General features: G+C 42.7%; 1 protein-coding gene across 11 annotated transcripts in view; it reads right to left on the bottom strand.

Annotated features, from left to right (window-relative positions):
- Positions 1-21666, bottom strand: part of UBE2E3 (ubiquitin conjugating enzyme E2 E3) — a 61034-nt gene that overhangs the window by 16295 nt on the left and 23073 nt on the right. Inside the window, exons 4-5 of one of the 11 annotated variants that reach the window (XM_083841469.1) lie at positions 17849-17873; positions 120-16263 (exon numbers count right to left, since the gene is read on the bottom strand). The exons of 6 other annotated variants lie outside the window; for them this stretch is intronic. In XM_083841469.1, coding sequence (XP_083697595.1) covers positions 16201-16263; positions 17849-17873 — 88 coding nt within the window. In that variant the 3' untranslated portion in view covers positions 120-16200. Of the gene's footprint in view, positions 1-119; positions 17603-17848; positions 17874-21666 lie in introns of those variants that run through there. 4 more of the 11 variants (XM_083841470.1, XM_083841472.1, XM_083841471.1 and 1 more) reach the window with 4 other exon arrangements.

Genomic DNA, 21666 nt, shown 5'->3' with positions numbered 1-21666 from the left:
ACTACCTCACTGTTTCCTGAAGTTCATTACCATCAAAAACAGACACAGAAATGCTGTGTCAAGTCAAATTCTGTTACACTGAAGTCTAGAGAGCAGCTTCTTTGCCTTTAAATTCTCAGTTTTGTTGCATTGATGTTCTCTACTAAAAGAAATCCCCTCAGCCTTCAAGGCAAGACACTAAGCAAGAGCCTAAAGTAGGGGATACGGATGCTCTGCTCTTCGAAGTGCCCTTTGTCACTGCAACACATTTTTTAAAAACGTTCTTCTTCTCAAAAAGACACAAAAATAGAGCGCTTGAAAGCTGTCAAAGCAGCAATAAATTTTGAAGTAAATTCAGTGCTTAATGTGGGCAGATTGACAGTACTTGAAAAGCAAATGCTCTGTTTCTCCACTGAAGACTTACAGCACGGGTGTATTAGGCAGGCTTTTCCTCAGCAGTTAGTCTGCTTTTACAGCCCATGCCGTAGGGATGTGGTCTCTGAAAGACCTTCAGATGTGCAAAGAAACAGAACCGCTATCACTTCCACTTACTCAGCATACCACTGTAGGCAACGCAAGTTTTAGGTCATGCCAATAAGGATGAGTCCTCAAGTCTGTCTCTTTTCGGGACACGGCTGTGATTGCAAAATGGCTTCTGTCACTAGCTGCTTCAACTGCACGGGAAAACTTTACTGTTTTGAAGGGGTGTGAATCTGGTTACCAAAACACAAGAACCCTGCTCAAGCCAAGAGTGTAACGTTCAGGCCTGTCTTTAATCCCGTTTAACAAAATTTGCAACATTGATGGTTGATTATGTATGGTTTATGCTTTTCCACAACTTTTTCAGAGCTGTGACTGTGGGCTTTAACCTCTGCTTAAAGCAAAATGAGGACAAGTTTTCCATACAGTGCTGTGCACAAGTTCATCGCTGTCAACAATTTTTATGTATCTGATCTGTTAGGGCAGCAGTGGGCATAAAAGCGGGCTTAAAAGACAGTGGGATTCATACTATGAGAGTGCACTTCCAGATCCAGAGTCTCCTGTCTATACAAGCAGAGGCACAGGATCCTCCCTCAATCTCTTGTCCATTCTGCTCCTTGTCTGTTCAGCATGTAGTGTACAGAGCAGCCAAACCCCGGGAGCTGTAACCGTCCTGGAGCCATGAGGCAGGAATGATGTGGGTGCTAAAATACAAACCCAGCACCACTGTACAATTTCTTAGATGAGTACATCAGTTTGGAGCTTCAAACTAAAAGCAGTTGAAGAAAGGAACCTGTTTTGTATACAGCAGAAATAGAGGAAAACTGAACCAACATTTTGTATAGAGTAAGATATAAATGCAGTGTGCATTAAAAGCATTGAAAAAAAAAAAGTGAATAACAGTTTTAACTCCAAAAGCATAGCAATTCAATGAGACTGAGAAAGCACCATACATACACAGAAATCAATTTCTGATATGAAAGCTTATTTTACTGTACAAAAAGGGTACTGCAGAGAAAAATATGAAAATAAGAATCATTCCAGAAAAAAGTCAATAAACATCTAAGTGAGACAAGTCTCAGTAAAATCTGTTTATTGAAAAAACAGATTCATCCCAACTGTAATTCCCTCTAACGATCTTAATTTGATGAGTAGATCTTCCCAATGAATGTTTATAGGCCTCCTCCAAGAAGCTGACAGCCACTAAGGATGAGCTGGGAAATAAGAGACCTGCTCAGATCTTTGCCATAGAGCTTGAACTACTGGTTCACATGGACTAAGATGTACTGCAACTTCACCTTTCTAGACAACTCTCTGTTTATAACTACAATCAAAGAGAAACATAACTTTCCTCCACTGCCAAGATTCAGGTCAACCACGGCAGCTGTTAAAAACACAGCAGCTTACCGCCTGTGCTAGGATACAGCAACTGAAGACTTGGGCAAAGCAAAAGCACACGGATGGCACCGACCTCTTTGTGGACGTGCTAAACCTTTCTTTTCAATAGATACGGTTACGGCACCAGTTGCGCTGCGTTCAGGAATTAGATCCAGCTACAGCATGGGCTGCAGAGTGGCTGCAATCTCAAAAACAAAGGCTCAGACTGTGTATGTTTGTTCATTTGTGACTGCAAGCATGATTTACCAGTAGAAAGAATACATTTGACTGCTATCGTTGCAAAATTCATCAGGTTATATACAACTTATATTTAATCTCTTCCAGCATGTCCTAAAATTATATATTGATATATAGCCCTACTTCCTTAATATTTCCAGTCACTTACATAATTTGGTGAACATCATTACCACACTTGCTTACATTTGCAATCTAAGAAAAATAACATTCTTTCTGACAATTCATCTCAATAAGGCTCTTTTTAATTTTTATGCAAATGTTTTATTTTCAAGTTTAAAGTACATCAATACTAGGAGAATTAACTTCAGACAGACTGCCTGCACATTGTACTTAACATATTCAGAGCTGAAAATACAATTTTATTTTATTTTTTTACTAGTAGTTAGCCTGCTGGGATTGATTCCTGATATATAGATGATAAAATATTCCTCAACACGCCCCCTGCCCCCCTTCCCCCCAAAAATAAAAACAAAACCCACATCATTCTGATATTAACTAGTTTTATTATAGGTCTCTAAGTCAAGATCAATATTCTGTTTTACAGACAGAATAATAAACATGACAGGGCAATAACTTGCTGAAAGTGATTGTGTAGTAAAGGGACAGAAGTGGGCACAGAAGCAAAAGTCTCCCGAGTCTCTGACAAGTAACCAAAGCACCAGGTCACAGCAGTGCCCTTTCACTGCTTCAGGATTCAATACACCCGAATTTCAGAAACCACACAAACACACCTTATCCTATAGACTCAGTGTGGAAAGGTGCTCCCAAGAGGCAATGTACAAGATGAATCCAAAAAGAAAATTTTCTTTCTTGTTTGAATGTTCCTTAGTGGATTTTAAAAAACAGTGCTGGAAAGTAAGAGCAGGAGTAGCAATAGCAATAATGATGATACAAATGAAAAGCTTGAGTCCTGCGGCCTGGTCCTGGGTTGCCTGTGCCCCTGAGCTCTGCTGTGCCTTCCCTGATGGGGACCCCAACAGGGCACACAGGCCCAGGGCCAGCCCCGAGCACCACGGGAGCACCATGGCACTTGGGCCGGGCAGGGGGATGCTCCTGCAGCCCCCAGCCGCCACACAGTCCCTGCGGGGGCACGTGTAGGCTCAAATGGGGAAAGTCATGAACAGCACCTCCATGGCCTGTTCCCCTTCCCCCTCACACTAAGCAAATAGCAGCAGGAGACAATCCCCCAAATGGAAAGATGCCGGTCATTTTTAATTTTATTTTTTGTAGGAGGCAGTTTTCGGAAACTGTACCCAGAGGCTTCAGTAGCCCACTGATAATTTGTGAACACAAAGACCTAGCTTCTCAGGGTCACATTTCACCTCCTTCCTGCTCCCCCTCCAGTTCAAGCAGCAGCAGTAGCTTTCACAGGGCAAAACTCCATAGGAGCTGGAAGCTAATTACCAGATGTCTTGTAAATCTTTCCAATCTGCACAACTTCATCCAGTCCGCAATGCTTAACATCAGCTCTTCTGGAACCTTTTCATCCTTATTTTTTTGTAACAAATTTTCAACAAGCCAGGAGTTCTTTGTTCTCTCCTAATAAAACAACCTAAAATGTTAACAGTTCAGCATGAAACTAATGAATTAAATGCACTTTTCTGGAGATCTGAACAGAAGTATTTATGTGAAAATGCATTAATTCTGGAATCAGTGCTTTCGGCTGTTTCTTTAAAATAACTTTAGAACTACAAAAATGAATACAAACAATGGTTGTAAATTATTTATGTGGCTTGCCAAACATATGGCCACTAAAATACTACACTTACTGAGGACAACTTAAATAAAAATGTTACAGGAGGCTGAAAATAAGAAGTGGACCAAATCAGACATTTCCTCTGATTTTGCTTGATAGAAGTTCTGTCCACAAAGTTTTACTCCAAATAACTGCTAGCAGCAATGCACAGATATTCTGCAGAGCATCGAGCATTCGAATCTACAATTTACATGAATGGAAATGATTTTCAATCGCCTCCTCTTGAGGCGGAATAGTGAAAAAGATGAAGAGCGAAGAGTTGGTCGGTCAGCACTGCTGACAAAGGAGACTGTCAGTTCTTCCTTATCCATTTCAGTGGGATCTGTATCAACCACATGGATGTAGCGTGAAGCAGGAACATACACCCCCACGCACAGGAATCCTTTGGTTGACAGAGTTGGGAGGGCTTTGAAACACCGCAGGAGCAGGCTGCTAACATGGGGGGTGTCTGACCATGCTCTGGAAGGAAAGATGTCTCCGCACTACCTAGGGCAGCTGGGGGCCAAACAGCCCCCAGGCACAGCCTTCAGAGGCCAGAGAACCGCTCCAGCTTACATCCAGTGCTGCTACGTCTAAGACTGACACTGTGCTGTACCCCTGCTGTCTCCCTGGAACCTGTCTGATGCCAAGGGCTAAGAGGATTGGTGACTTATGGCTTTTTGCTAGCTGTATAGCAAGAACGTCCCCTTTAACATCAAAGCTACCTCATTTAAACCTCTTTGGCCAAAAGAAACAAAGCAACAACTTTCACCTAGGGCAAAACACAGATTGCTGGATTCCACATGTTCTGGAAAGAGTCTGTCATGACTAAAACTGAAGAAGTTTTGCTTTTATTTTGCACAAATTCTATCCTGTAGATGTTGCAGATTCGTTTACGTGAAGATAAATACCCTTTTCAGCACTCAATATTATACTTGTTTAGATGCATGCATTTTGGATAATAAGCCTACCACACTGTGTACTTCTTGCTAGTTTAAAAGCATCCACTACAAGCAGCATCTTTCCCCTCAAAATACTAACTTAAGTACCTAAAATATTTTTCTCAGCAAAGTATATTCATGGAAGCACAAGAACAGGATAAGATTGCATTTAGCAAAAAAGATGATTAATACGTAATGAAAAAAAGGGCAAAAACCAACAAAACCCAACCCAAGTTAAACTCATTTTTAAAGGTTCACCATTTATGTAGAAAGAAGGTTCTGCTGCCCTAAATCACACAAAGATGAAAAGCCCAGAATTAGCTTAAAAACAGGACTGCACAACATAAGTGTTAAAAATAAGGAGTGCTTGGCTTTGCTTAAACATTCACTCAGTTAAACTGCAAAAACTTTGAGACTTCACTTGTAGAGCTTCCTTTCCGTAAGTTCACTCCTTTTAACACTAAACCACACATGCACAAAACAGAAAAAAAAACCACCACCAAATAACCAAAACAACCAAACAAGAGGAAACAAGAAGAATGACAGAGGGTAAAGGAAGGAAATATTTGAAAGGAGAATGGATTTACATACTTTTCTTTCCTTCTTTCTCCATCCTTTTGTAGGGGAAAAAAAAAAAAAAGGAAGAACAAGAACTTTCACAATTAAAAGTAAATAAACCTTGATTCAAGGCACACTTTCAGAATTTCCACCTTAAAAAGAGAAGAGAACGAGAAGAGAAGATCCCAAATTACATCCACAGAACTGATTTTTTGACAGGAAGCCCACGGGGAAAGGCTTCCGCAGTTGAAGCTGCCCACTCACACCCATTTAAAAATACCGAGCCGTGCTCCATCCCAGTAACAGGCCTGGCGTCTTCCTCCCCTGCTGCCTCTGCCACCCCTGCCAGGCCTCCCTCGGCTGCCAAGTGCACGATGCCCGGCTCCTGGCATTGAGTAGCCCCTTTCCCGGGCGCTGGGAGGAGCACACAACCCCGACAGCCCTGCCTTGCAGGCTGCCAGCCCTCCCACCTGCACAAAGGCTGTCTGTCCCGTACTGCGGTGGCCAGTGCCAGCAATCTCAATTTTCCCAGAGCAGACAGTGTCATTAAACCTGGGTTCCTCGTGCGGGGATGAGGTGCAGCCTAAATACCAACACTGAAGTATTCTGTGAAGGAACAGTAAGCTGCTCGCCCTCTGCGAGTGCAGAGGGGGGATTTCCTGTTCCCCTCTAAACTGAAGACTGTTCTCAAACTGCATTGTTCTGCGAATATCACCTCCTTTTGTCGGATCTAAAAACCCAACTGTTAGTGACTAAAGTGACACGGTACTGCTGACATTTTCCTCACCACTCAGATGACACAGAACTCAAACATAAAAAACTCCATGAGTACATAGCTCTTCAACAGGGAATAATGCCAGGCAGCTTTTGAGACAGGTATGGTTGCTGTATGAATCAATGTCACACATGAAACCAGCCATGGTCTGAAGCCAAGATTCACGTTCGGCTCATCACAAAAAATGACCTGTTGCTGTTAAGGAGGCTTTTTATTTATTTTCCTTCAGAAGAATAACTAATTACTTGATTTTGATCTTCGCAGGAGAAGGCTAAGTCTGTTTTAAAATCTCATTTCTATTTTTACTAAATATTTCCTGAGGAATCTCAGGTGTCTTCAAGACTGTACTCTGCCACACAAACCCAATTCTCTGAAAGTTAGTGCAGTGCCCGAAATGACCCGGTGTGTGTGGGTACTGCAGGTACTTAGTTACTTGCTGTACTGCACCAACCCTAGGCACTCACACAACGGTCTTCACATTACAAATGTCCAAAATCCACTGAAGGGAACTGCTGTTTGTTAACTAACTTCACAGATTTCAAAGTCAGGGCTGGAAGTAAAAGCGCAGAAGCACCTGACTGTAATATGACTTGTGCTGGGACTGTGGGACCAAAACTATTTTGGAAATGGGACTTTGACTCTAAAACGATCTGTACAGTTAAATAAATTCAAGCGTGTTCCTACTGTGAACAACAGAGAAGTGTCTGTGTTCCCTTCTGGTCAACCACCCGGGAGGGCTGAGGCCGCACGAAGCTCCCGTTGCACCTTGCAGCTCGGCAGGCGCAGTGCCCGTACACGCTCCCTCCATTCCCAGCACTCCAGCAAAGCTCAGTGAGAGAAGACCAGACCCTTCTGCCACGTTACATTCCTGGTGCCTTCCGAAGAAAGGAAGCCAGAGGTCTCCTTCGTTTGAAAGGATTCAGGGTAACAACATAGAAGAGTTGCTCCCTTTTATAGATGTAAAATTACAATCCTGAACTACAGAAATGTGATGAACTGCAAGCGTACATGGATATGCCATATGTGAGCCAAAAATGTAATGCTAAGGCAGCAGCAGTGTTTTTTTTTCCAATCAGACTAAAAGCAATAAACTGTTCAAAATATATTTTAGGAAGGGAAGTACTGCAAAATCTGGTACTATTCTGCTGCTGAGAGTCAATGCTGAAGTGATGACACCAGTAATTCCTATCTGACTTTTTCCATATGCTTTACTTACACTCAACAGGAACAGTCACTGTTGTCAGCTGTAAGGAGCCCATCCTAACTCTTGTGCGTTAAAAATAAAAAAATATTTACACTGTCTTCCTCCAGGGCCCTTGGCTATCCGTGCTATCCTACGTACCTTAAACACTTACGAGTGCTTCTTTTATTTAAATGTTAACAAATTCCAGGCAATTTTACGAGAGTGGCTTTCTGAAAAGATAATTCTAACATGCTCTAAAACGGTAAATCTAGAGGCACCTGAAGGTGTCCCAAAACACTTCAGAGCAGAGCACCTGGCTTTAAAAGTTTGCCCCAGAGAGACCTCCAGCACCCAGCACAACCTCACGGACCGCTGGCTCATCCGAGTCGTGACAGCAGCAGCAGCAGTACACCTTTAATAACAGGCACTAAACCACTGAAGGCAGAAAGATGACCATTAGCAACATGAAGTAGAGTGCACCATGATGATACTTCCTAGCTTTTTTCTCTCCTTTTTCTTAAGTTTTATATATACACTCCGCAGACTGGCATTTCTGTGCTTCTCTGATCAGCTCAGTGGCCATGCCAAGCAGAAATAAACTAGACATAATTGTCTATTTCACATCAGAAAGCATCCAACAGAAAAATAAATCCCAAATTTCAAATACCGACCCCCTCCACCTTTACCTACTTACTGTTTGATTAATTTTGACAGGTTAGGTCCACAAAACTAAAACTTTTCTGCTCAGCATGTTGTGATAACCACATAACAACCAGAAACAAGTGAAAGCTACAATCTTCTTTATTTCTGGATTTCTAATCTTTTTTAAAACAAAGATGCTCTTTGTTCACAAGACTTCTTAATTGGTTTATGTCTATTGCATAATGATATAACAATAGTCTATCCTGTTTTTACTATAAACTAAGTCCAAACAGGATGATACACTGCCTCTAGCTGTTTTCTTGCTAACCTCAAACAACTATACTGATGCAAATCTGTTATAGTTACCTGAAATACTTTGATCTGTTACAGTGCTTGTGTTCCTACTGTCAACCTTTATTTTGCCTTAGAAATCTTTCCTTTTAATATAGAAATATGTCAATAGTGAAGAAGAGAGATCAGAAAGAAAAGTGACAAAGGAATATTAGAGGAGTTGGATTAAATATTCATAAACCAGGAAATGCTAAATTTGAAGTTAAACATGGCAACCTTAATTCTAATCTCTCCTACATGTTCCTAAAGTTTCTTTTATCTGCATGACTATACACTCTATCTTAAATGCATTTTTCACAATTTTAGAGATGTCACCTTTTAATAAGACAGATATTTTGCATCTATAACCTATAGAGCAGACTGTCCTTACGCAACATCCTGCCAGTCAAAAACACCGAAGTCCTAGTGAACACCTTGGCTCACAGGCTGAGCCAAGTTCACCGGTAACATACCCCATGAAATAACTACTAGGAGCACACTTCCACTACTGCGGTGAATTATGAATTATATGATTATAGTAAAGAAAAAGTATTGGAGAATATATATATATTTTTTTATAGATAAGATGTCAAATTAATGCTAGTGTTATAACATAAAAATGGTGCAAATAAACAAGAAGTAACATATTACAGTATGTGCTGCTTGCTGCTGTACAGGATACAAGATTCAGAGACTCTCTCTTTCTGATGAACTTCCACTAGAAGGGTAAATAAGCACAGCACCGGGGATGGGATTCAGAGTCCTAAATACCTGTATCTAATGCCACTTCAGATCTCCTCAGATAGCTCAGACTTCTCTGTGGGCTGGCTGGACCAAGAGGACCTGCAGCAGCTGAAGGCCAGGCTCGACACTCTTGGGGATCTAAAATAGCACCAGACTCCTGTGTTTGGGCACCTGAATTACTCCTTTTATGTTTATTAAATGTGTATTAAAATACAATGTGTATTAAAATACAGACAAAAAAGCACAATCAGTTTGAAAAACAGTAGTTAAAAGGAACCATACAGTATAGGACAGCTGTGGTTGTACACACAATTTTAGAGATACTGCACAGTCTGCTTAACATGAGCATGTATACACTTGGGCATTTGTAAAGTTATAAAGCAGCAGCAACTTTCCTTCTGAATCCTTTTTTTTTCTTATATATAAGGAAACTGAAAAATGGTAAGGCATTAAAAAAAGCCTGACTTCTTCACTGTACATTCTCAGCCAAGCGCTCCAAGAGCTTGCTTGCTTACAGTCCCTTGGCCATTACATTTTATATACTTGTCAAGCACAAGACTGTTTTTTTCCTGCCTCCTCTTTTCTTTCAGCTACATGGCACTGATACTATTTTGCACCTTATGGCTAAATAAGATGCTTGTTTGTTCAAAGATCTTGAGACAATATGTGTCAATACTCAAATAATCAAGTATCCATAAAGAAGACAGATGATGGAATAATATATTCTGCAGACCCATGAGAGTAAGAATGACTTTTATCTGTGAAGAAATCATCTTATCTTCCATTCAATAAATAAAACAGTCCATTTCTTCTTTAAAATTTGCAACATGTACACAAGAGAAAATAAACGGCCACATTCATACAGTACATCTGCTTTCTTTGGATTTACTTTCCTCAAACATTTCATTTTTACTTTAGCTTAGGGCACAGCTTCAAAATATATTTGTATCACTGAAGAAGACAAAAAACACATCAAGGAACAGCACGTCTAATCCTAAACCAGCTCTCCTTAATGGACAAAGAAAATTCTTTACCAGCTTGAGGTTTGATTCTCTACTTTCACAGCACAGATACGCCTACCAAAGATGCATTGGCAAATGCACCCAAAAAGAGTTAAAACCTATAAAACATTCTCCAAGATTTCTGCATAGTTACAGAACCATTACAGAATCCTTCAAGCACAATCAGACCTCAGTAGCAGAGAGAAGCAAACAGTAAGAAACAAGACCGCAAGAAAAACTCCACAACTACATGGGGAGCATATCTAGCATGGATGAGTATTAAAATTGCTTTTCCCAAAGCTCACCAAGCTACACTGCTCTGGGAGTCTATACCCCATCAGTATACACTGGTGAGAGAGGCATCAGATGCCTTTGTCTGTGATGACTCTACAAACTGAGCTCCAAAACAAGGCAGCTGCTGTCTGGATGCAGAATCAATCCATTTCCCCTCCTATCTTAAGATATGTAATGCTGACAAGAAGTTAATGTTATCTATATGATGGTTAATGATTCAGTCTCTACCAGCTTGACAGTGTCTGTGCTGTGCCCTACTCCACAGCTCAGGGGAGTTTTCAAAGTAAAACACCACCTTCAGCCATCAACAGATCCCACGTGTGTTATAAAAACAAAACAAAACAAAAAACAACAACAAACCAGAAAGACCTAAATCCCCAGAACTAAAACCTCAAACTATTTTTTTTTAGAATCATGCTTTCCTCAGAAATGCCAAAAATAAACTCTACTGATGTAGGGAGTAATTTGTTTCTTAGAAAAAGCAAAGCTGATTTTGTCAGAAAACTTGCTGCTAGAAAAGTAATTATAATCCAATGAAGGTGCTTGCAAAGGATTAGAAAAGAAAGAAAAATCCATCTGGTAAAAGGGCTCTGCGGTGTTCCCTCATCTTGGAGGGCTGCCCCTTATGTTCTGCAACAAAAGGACTGACAGCGTGTCCTACACTAGACCTGTTACTGGTTTTAGATTGGAAATACCTATTGGAAGAGAGGCCACAGATACCTTTGTTCTGACAGAAATCCCTCAAACCCAGCAACAAGTGACACAAAGTCTGCAATAACAACTCCAGGATGGCATTCAACTTCTTTTCTGTATGCTGACTCTATGTTAACTTCTGAAGGCTAATTATAATCATTGAAATTTCAATAAAATCACTCCACTGTTGAAAAACAAACTGAAACATGCTATCATACAGGGATTTTTTCAACGCAGCCAAGGATACACTTGGCACTTCCCACTTTTCTGTTCATTTCAGCGGGGTTGTTCCAGAACAAACACACATTCAGAAAAATTTAAATAATCTGGAGCAGCTGGATGCAATCTTGATTTTCACTTAGGAGAGCAATGTTCAAAAGCCTGTCCAAAAGTGAATGAAAAGCAATGCGTTCACGTCCAAACTCAAAAGGGTAATTCACATTACTGCTGAGAAGCTGTCAGCAGCGGGTTCTTGGGATGTGGTGGAGAGGAGAGGACCACTTTCCCTGTGGTTACGGCAAGTCAGACAGCAGCTCAGTTTTATTATCTGGGAAACATTACAAATGTCAGCAGCAAGGGTTCAACTAAAAGGAGCCCTAAAATGATAAATGAGATCAGTGTAAAACACAGTATTACCTTCTGTTCTTGAACAGAGATATTTTATGTTGGCTGAAGTAACCTTAGAAATATCCTATGGCAAATGCATTACAGGAGGATTTTCTGCTTTCCCCTTTCCTGAAGACTTTGTCTCTACACATTGTGATAAAGTCTGACAGAAATATATCTGAAGTGTAAACTACCTTGGGTAATTCTGCAGAAGAATTCCCACGCATGCCAGTACAGCAGGGAACTCACGAAGTGCATAAAACAGTTCAACTACTGCAACAGGAAATAATCCTGGAAATCGCCCAGAAGCTCAGCTCTGCTACCGTCCTTACTCGCTTTCGGTGCTGCCTCTCAGAGCCACTCTGAGCTGCAGGAGCTGCTGGAGCCGACGTGGCCAGGCTGCAGGTCTGCAGGGTGTGGGGTGCACCAGCCAGGGAGTGCACTGTCCCCTTCGGGGAAGCAGGGAAAGAAAAACCTGGAAATCCAGAGCCCTTAAACACATCCTGGGTAATCTGGGGAACCTAGCAGGAGGAGCTGGTTTCTCAGCTAGTCACAACCAGCTGGGTGAGCAGGTCCAGCTCTGGAGCTGGTGATGGCTTGCAGTTTCCAATCCCAGAAATGTGCAACCAGGAAGGAGAGAGTGGCAATGGAGACCACTGAGGCCCCAAAACTCAAGACATTTTTCTATTGAAACGTTTTCTGGATAGATGCTCCCCCTCAAATTTAGTGGAGACAGTAGAAAAACAAAGATTTAAGCAGACCTATTTTAATCTGTAACTTTTCACAAGACATATGCAGGATAGGAGTCTTTTATAATGGGTAGTAATATCTGGTTGGTATAGGAAATATTACGCTAGCATTAGATATGTAGAGCATTATTTAATGTGCACAAATGTGCTTAGCCCCTCTGACTGAACTCTGTTCTCACCTAGTGTTCTCTGAGCCCTGCCTAATGCCCCTGAAGTTAACGAAGGTGCTTTTACCAACACAGCACTGGGTTTTAGACACTACCAAGTGCTAGCATGAATTAACTTACTTAACTCAGAAGATAGGAACGTGTGCTTTTATCTAAAAAACACATACATAAAAATAAAGAATGCTTTAATGTATTGCTAATGAATTAACATTAAAAATTAATATTTAACAATTAGCAATAATTAACATTAATAATATATAGCTAATGAATTAGTACAGCTAATGAATTAATAAACAGCATAAAAAGCGGTAAAAAAACTGAAAATGAAAGACCTTCAATGGTTTCAGTAAAAATTGCTTTCTGCTTTGTTCAGTTTTAATATTTTACAGAAAAATCTCTCTCAGGATGTCTCCAATCTCTTAAAATAAGATACAAAATCTCTTCATACTAATTCATTGTTCTTTTGTGCAAAAGCAAACCCCATGATCTTATTATTTGAATCTCTTCATAAATAGATTAGATCCACATACACAGCTACTGTGTTACATATGCATGTGACAACCTCTGGCATATTGCTCTAGCAGCACTCAAGCACACATCTCTCTACCAGTTAAACAATGTTTCCTGAAATAAACATATCTTTTCAGTTATCACAAGCTATAAAACAGTTCAAGAGCCCTGAAGTAATCTTTTCATTAGCCTGAGATGCTTAAGCATTCTGGTATTGAGACATCCCATATAAGCCTTATGAAACAGGGGGAGATAAATCCTACCCTCCCATTTCCTTAATGAAAATGCCTAATAAAAATGTAAACTAATTCTCTTGGCTGCCACTATCCTGTCTACTGAATGAATTCTTCCTTTTCTCCCTTACATATCTAATTTTAAACCTAGAATATCAGTGTGGCCACCTGAGATCACTCATTCAACATCACAAGCTGCCACTGGTTTCTCACCTTTCCTTGTGTCCATTTTTTTTTTTTTTGTCTTGTCCGAGACCGGACAGGCTCACCTGCCCTGCTAGCAAAGGCAGCCTCTAGGTCGCTGCTCTAACAGCCGCGCCAACATTCACTCTCTATCAACACAGCTAGCACAAACCCCTCAGCTCGACACATTTCCTTGCTGAAAATGTGTTAGTAAATTTCAGTCATCTACTTGATGATAAACATGCATATGCTTTTAAACTCAAAAATGTATTAAATATATTTAGACCGTGCTTTTCTCTCTCTCTGGAAATGCCTCCTTGTCCTCCCATATACATATACAGAAGGCGCTGCCCCCTCAGCTTGTGTCGCTGCTGCCAGCTGAGTGGGCACTTTGCCTCCTGCTCTGCTCCCACAGAAGTCCTTGCTCAGCCCCTGCCCTGCGTCCCTGGGGTCTCTCACGGGAAGTGAGAGGTGCTGCCTGCCTGAAATCTGATTGTCGAGCAGCAAAAGGAAGAGAGGGGAAATTTCAGTCATTTTCATGCTTGACCTGGAAGCCAGCCAAGAATGCCAGAAGCACCTCTGGACAATCTGAAAAGCCATCAGCAAATATAAACTAAAAAAATAAATCCCGAAGCCTCCAGCTAAAAGCTGGGGGTTGTAAGGGAGATCTCGGTAACACTGGGATGCTGGAGAAAAGTTGTCTGGAGAACGAGCCAGGGAAAGAGCCAAAGCAAGAGCTGCTCGGGGCCACGGCTGGCAGCGACCTCCAACCACAGAGCCCTACCGCCCGCACCAGGCTCTTGCCACCATCACTGGGCCACGAGCAGGACCGCGAGATGCTTTCAAGGCAAACAGGTACCAGGGTGGAAGCTGCCAGAAGGAACACGCACAAGTTGAGACTGCTGGAGAGGTGGGCTGCTTTTCACCATGTAAAGCTAGAAATGAAAACATGCTGATTTGGTCCTGCGATAGCTGTAAAGCCTGCCGTAAGAGAGCACTTCTCCAAGCACGCTCCCAAAGGCACACACCTTGATGGGGACCCTAACAGGAAAAGGCTGCAAGAAGCTCTGAAAGGGGAAAGTGGATGGGCTTCCTCCAAGCGCAGAGTTTAGAGACGAAAGCTGCAGCAAACCTTGTGGTGCAGAAAGCTGTCTGCCCTTCCTTCCCTGCTGCTCTTGCGACACAGCAGGCAGGTGAAACAAAATGCTTGGGCCTCAGCTAGCCCAGGCTACTCCTAGGAGATACAGCTGGACAAACGTGCCTCTAGGTCCGTTTCTCTACATCCTTGCTGGCTGCCCTCCCTCGTACTGCCCCATGTTTGCCAAGTCACAGCCCTGGAATTAGCTGCTGGCAGGCACCTCAGCTTGTTTCTGGCTCGCCCAGGTAGACGTCTCACTGCCAAGGAGATGTACTCTTCCTGGAAACAGCAATCCTCCTCCTCCTCTCACATCCAACAGAGCCAACCTTGGCCAAAGAGCAGGCTTCCCTGTGGAGATCAGCGACACTTAAGAGTGGAGCACCTGTGAATGGCCCTATCAAGAGAAAGCAGAAAGTAAACACCACCACTCCTTTGTGGGTTTGTACAACAGGAATTAGACCACTTACGAGACCGCCTCCGGCTCATTTGTTTATTATAAGGTGCCTAACACATAATTAGGCAGGGGGCCCTGACCTTCAAAGTCCCTCTCACTTCAGTCTGCGCTCTAACCTTTTGATGAAAAACAGACAGAAGAAAGGAACTGGATGTGTTTAGTACATGTAATATAAGCAGGTCTGGTGGCATGCTGATACTTTCCAGTCTCTAAGGAGAGGATAACAGCTGTCTTGCTGCTTCAGCCTCCTGCTCCCGATTTGATTCACGCAGCGTCTTAAAAAAAAAAAAAAAAAAAAAAAAGGACCACAGACCAGAGCACCATGCTGGGGGCAGGCAGACAAGAGCCTCTCATGCAAGCTTCATTTCACAGCTTTATACACAAAATGTCCCACGCGGAATGCTCTATCCCCAAACAAACCCTGAGCGTTTTCTCCCAGCAAACTCCAGTCTAACCTTTTTTTTTTTTTTTTTTTACCACTTTGCTTTTATGCAAAAAGGCTTATTTTTCTTTCAATTCTATGGTTTTCTTGGAGCACTGGAAGAAAAAAGAAAAGGGAAGAGCTTCTCCTGATAAATACTTTGCTAGTCTTCCTGTTCCAGGCCACTTTTGTCATCTTCTCCACGTAAGCACAAAACGGTGTGGATAGAGGTGGTCTCTCACTGAAGCACCAACTCTCGTCTCGACTGTGTTGCTCTCTGGAGCACGAAGACAGCTCCTCCCAGGATCCAATGGCATTTCTGCACCGAGCAGGCAGCCTTCCAGATGAAGTCAGGTCAGTTGATTTTTCTCTGTAGTATTTGTTCCTCCATAGGATTCTGCCTTTTGACAGTTCCCGCAGTGCATTTTGCTGGGCTCAGCAGCTCACCTGCATTTTGTGCTCCTCTGACGCTCCCCTGGCAGCACGGGAAGGGAAGCTCTCAGCCACACTCAGCGTGGTGTTGCTTTTCCCATTGCTGGGAGCCAGACCCCGATGCGCACAGAGAGCAGCTCCCAAGGGGAAGAGCAGCGCAGCAGCCCTCCACATCCCGCTCTGCCAGCTGCCTGGCGCCTGCAAGCCTTGTCTACGCTTCTAAAACATGCGCAATATTCCACGCAATACCTCGCACTTCACTGTAGTCCTGTCCACGCAAGGGCTGAAGCAATTCTCAGCTACAGGTTTCTGGCACTTCACTTGACTTTTTTCCACATTCGCAGAACAGATCCAACAAATACTATCCAAGCTCTTTTTCTCTGAAACAACAGTAGTGGGATGAAATCAACTGCAATTTCAGAAAAGCGTGTTTCAGATGCTGAGGACAAGCTAGAGGATTTTTTATTGCAACTGACTCAAGGCAAAGCAGAGAAATTCACATGCCAGGCACCAGGGTAAGACATTGGATATGTTTTATAGGATCTCCTGGAATGGTGACATTATACCCTGCAGCTCAGCTCTGCATAGAGGAAGATGATTTCTGCAGTGATGTCAGCCCCTTGTACAACAAATCCTCAAACTTTCTTCTCAAAACCACTTAAAAATACATTTTCTGCCAGCTGACATTTTCCCACCCTCCTGGAAACAAATGGTAAAACTGATTTTTTTTTTTCCCTGAAAAGTTGTGATTTAAAATAAACACACAAAGCCTCCTTTGAAAATGAGAACTTAATTCCAGCTCCAGTGGTTGCACAAGCACTAGAGGACCAGCACTGCTCAGCACCAGCCCAGGTGGCTTAGCCATGGACAGGCAGACACGCGGAGCAAACCTCCTGACAGGGGGCAGGCATCTCCCTCCGAGCATCTCCAGGCACTGCCTCTTCCTGCACGGTGCCTGAAACGGGCCAGCCTTCTAGGGGGCAAAACAATCTAAGGTTCATCTTCTCTCATCACCATGGATATGCAGACATCTCCTATTCAAACCAGAGCTGCCAAGGAATAAAGCAAACGAGGAGAATTCACAGCAGCAGTTGCTAGGGGCTTTAAGCTGCTCTCGCAATAGAGGACAGCTCAGAAAGACACTGACTGCAGAGCTGACTTATTTCACCACCTTCCCCTTCAGACTGCAGCCCAAAGCTGTCGCAGCGTACTGCTTCCCCCTGTCCCCCAGCTTGGGCTGCTGCCCGTTTACATGCCCAGCTAACGAACATATCAGCTGCACATCAGGCAGCACAGAGGCAAAAGGGGGGCTGGGATCTGTGACTGCTTCATCTGGCTTGCACCTGTATTTCTGGCATATGTGCAAACTGCATCCAGATCACGCTTTCTTCACCCTAGATAGGGAGCACAGGAATCACCTAAATCACCTAAAGGATGTGCTCGATTGACTTCTACCACGGATCAAGATCCTCTGTAAGACACTGAAAGGGGTGAGTGCTACTTCCCTGAGCAGGATAATGGCCTGAGCTCTGCTTCCTAACTGTCTGACCTGGAGGTCATCAAGACAAGCCATCCAGACCTCTGTTTCAACCAAGCAGCAAAACCAGTAGTTACGGCTGGCAGAGAGGAATCCGTCCTTCTGAGCGTGCTTGTGTTGGGACTGGCACAACAGGGTCCCCTGACAAGCATTTTCAGGTGCTAACAGGACACCAAGAACAACTGTTTAAAAAAAGAAAACAACAACAACAACAACAAAAAGGAGGTATTTGCAGTGTTGAGGAGGCCTGTACAAACAGACAGTGGAAACGAACAAGAGCCCACACTACCTTTCAACCCCCGTACTTACTGGGTAGCACTAGGGGCTCCCCACCCTTCTCCCACATCTGAGCCCAGAGACACTCCTGCTCTGAGTGTTACACCCTTCAGCACTTACTGACAACAAAAGAAGGTGCAGTTTACACTTACTTTTACAGCTCCATTAAAAGGTGACCTGCAAATAAAAGAAAAAATCAAGCACATTTAGTATTATGTGCTGAATGCCCCCAAAATAAACGGGGTTAGATGAGCATTCAGCCCTCATGTAAAAATTTGGAGGAAAAAATGGCACTGAATGCATACTTAGGTTCTCCTAACTCTCATGAAACTGAGTCTTCCTAGGAGCGATGGACTGAGCAGTTCCTTACAATCCCTGGCTTCAGATTTCCTCCCCTCTCTGCTTCCAGAAAGCGTATTGGGATGGAGGTGTAATTCCTTTGAATGGCATATTTCTGGAACAGCCACAAGAAACCTGGCAAAGGCCAGGCTGTGATGTGGGGATGGACGGCAGGCAGGTCCCACTTGCCCTGCTCAGGCACAGAGGGCTGTGTTTCTCAAATGCACTGACCTGACATAGGGCTAAGCCCCGTTTGGAGCGCCCAGTGGATCAGGCATCTTTGAAGATAAGGCTTTGAGATGTGTTAAAAAATATTAACAGTGCTTCGCAGAGCTGTAGGCGGAGCTCTCTCTTGTGAAATACTTCCCGCAGCACTCGAAGGCAATAGCTACTCCAGGTCTTGATCCCCGCGCTGCCTTCCCCTCCTTCTGCCTGCACGTGGCCCCGTTTAGCTGACTCCCTTCCCTCTGACCCCAATTCAGGAAAGCACTTCTGTGTGTGCTTAAAACTCACCAGCTTCAAAGGGAGATAAGCACATGCCTCTGTGCTTTACTGAATGGCGTGTTCAAATGAACGTAGACCTCTGCTACTGATACTCTTTGGTAACTTTTGTACCTTTATTACCAATTACCCCATGTAAAGTGCTGAAGAATTAGCCTGCAAATGCTTGGATTACTTCATAGCGACTCCCATTCATTGTGACTTATAAATATATAGGCATGTAAAAGAAGATTAAGGTTTTTTCTGTCAGGCAGTCTTACACCACTCGCCCCTCACACGAGCAGAGCAGGCTGTTAGCCATCGTGCTGCAGAGCTCTCCAACAACCTTGTTCTCCCCCAAGATCTTATTTACCTTTTTTTTTTTTTTTTTTTAAAAGTGAGACTTTGATAGAAACCACATTAACCTACAGAAACACACTGCAGGGGTGTTCAGAAAGAAGTTGTTCAAGTAAGGCCTAGCACCCAGCTGCAAATCTCTGAAGTAAACAGTAGCTTTGGTGACCCACTGTCATCACAATATATTATGGTACAAGCTAACTGTCTGCTTGGTTCGCTTTTTTTTTTTTCCCCATTTATTTGGCTTTCATATTTCTCATTATTTTCCATAGTCTGATACTGTTTTATAGGTCTCCAAGCTGTTAATGCAAATCAGCAACATTATCCTACAACTAAGCATTTTTAAGTACTGTTTTGTAAATACAGGTGTGAGAGCAACCAGGGGAGTGCACACTCTACATCTCAATGGAGAATTTCTGGCACACTGACTGATAAAAAACATCATTTAGACTAAGAAACAAAACAAGTGAGTTATACGAATTCCTGCTAATAACAATTCTTCACTTTTTAGTAGACTAATAAATACAACTGCAATGGGTTAAAAAATAATTAAAAATCATTCTAGTTTTAAGCATTTAGGATCATTTAAAATTAATGCTGGTGAACCAGAAAAAGGAAGTAAATGATGCTGAATTTCCACTTACATTTTAGAAGAGGTAGATGATGGAGTTGAACAGGAAGCACTGCACAAAAGCTGATTGGGTTTATCCTTTCCCTTTGCCATCTTCCCTGAATAAACCCACCTACCTGTCATCTTTCTGCTTTCAGCTAAACATGCAGCTGGCATTAAAGGCAAGTTACTTCTTGCCTTGCCTGGGAAAAAGCAAGCCAGTGACCTGACCTGCCTAAGGCATGGCCATGCCCCACGTGCAGGCATGGTGTTTTCATGCCAGTGCTGCAGCCAGGAAGCACGACTGACCACTAACAAAGCACAGGAAACCAGCCAGAAAAATAACACCCAGTGGTTAACACATGAAAATAAACAGAAAAAAAAAAAGGCAAGAAAAAAAAAAAGAACGCTTTCATTGATTTCACATTCCCTGCAATAACAGCAGACATCATACTTTACAAAAATATGCCTTCTGAGGAGCTTTCCAGAATGTAATGCTTGTTGTTGTCTGATCCAACATCTTCCAAGCCTTCCCTCTGTTAACATTTCAGCACAAAATTAGAAGAGTTTAATTGTATAAAGAGAGAACCATGCATGAAAACATGGCATGGAGTCTCGCTGAGCCTCAGTCCCTCAGCAAGAGACCTCAAGAAGCTTTCAAGTAAGGCAAGGATGAGAGCAGAAACACAGCAGAAACTACAGCAGACTGCTTGCCTAGGAGCCGTACATGCAGAAATAATACTTACAAGAGGCACTCTCTCCTGAGCAATTAGAAGTGTGATTTAGAAAGGAAGAAAACCAAGACATGCACACTGAAAGATTTAAATATTTTGGAATTACTCTGTCAATTTACATTAATGTTAGCTACTTTCACAATAACACTCGACTGTTAGACTACTAGGCAACGCCATCTAGTGATGAGAGCTGAAAGAAAGTCATGCCTCATCCTTTATTAAAAGGTTTTCTTGCAGGAGGAAATTCATGTCAGTGGAACTACAGTTTCAATAAGTATAACATTTCCAGTACCTACAAGCACTTTCAAACCTACATTTATCAAAAAGGTCTGAACCATTTTATTTACCCCAAAGTAATTTATGTATTTTACAATACAGAGAGAGAGCTGGGAAGTCACATCAGAAGTTAAACATGCACATCATGTAGTCTTGAAATGATACAGAGATACAGCACAAAGCCCAGTAAATTACCTTCTAGTTCAAAGCAACAGCTACAGATATTATTTGTATGATAAAATGATTTACATAATTTTTGAAGATCTCTGCTGGCGTGTGTAAAATAACTGCTTAAAGAATTTAACCCCAGCCTTACAATCTCAAGGCGAAAAACAATCCCTGTGCAGGTTTAAACTCACTGCTTACTTTAAGGAGGGGGGGACTACTTGGTCAGCTGCTGGTGAGAGCTGCTAGCTGTAATTAGCTTCTGGTGGAAATTGCCAGCAGACGCAAGGAGAAGTTTAAATCAATTGGCTCTGCTTCCTCCTCACAAGAAAATTGGCGTTTCAGGGCTGCATTCCAGCGTGATGGATCTGAGAAACCAAAGCCAATTTGACAAGAAAGGGAAGTGTCCCTTTTCATGGCCTGCTTTAGCCCTGAACACTCTGCACGTTCCTGGAGAGGATGTCTCATTTCTTCCTTTTTTTTTTTTTTGAATCCCCAGAAAAAGCAACTACAAACAAACAACAAATATTCCACCAAAAAATCCAGTGTTCAGCCCCAGTGATTTTCACTTCACAACTGTGAAAATGGGAGAGGGAGGGACAAGATGCGAAAAGTCAGAAACTGAGGATAAAGGTGTAAGCACAGGCAGACTTGCAGGAAGAAACAGAGCCCACTGCATGGAAAGCTGAGCAAAACCCTCAGGCACAAGCACCGCGGCCGGTCCAGACTCACCCCAAGCTCACACTGCCAGTTCAGTGTTTTGATGGCACAGTTCTGCACTGTTCCACAGCACTGCAGCAACTGTTGCACAGGTACCTGCTCTGCCCCCGCTCTGCTTCAGGCCGTGCTTTCCCCCTGTTTTAGAGGCTGCCTAAAATCTCAATTTCAGCAGCGCACCCGCCTTACCAACCAAGTGGCATGTACATACTAAGAATTTCTGTCAGGTTACCTTTCAGCACCGACTACCTGCACATTTAAAAAAACTTAGTTGATGATGTGTTTAGATTCC

The sequence above is a fragment of the Anser anser genome (assembly GCF_964211835.1).
Source record: "Anser anser genome assembly, chromosome: 6".
Lineage (NCBI taxonomy): Eukaryota > Metazoa > Chordata > Aves > Anseriformes > Anatidae > Anser > Anser anser.
This window is presented reverse-complemented; position numbering and strand designations above follow the sequence as displayed.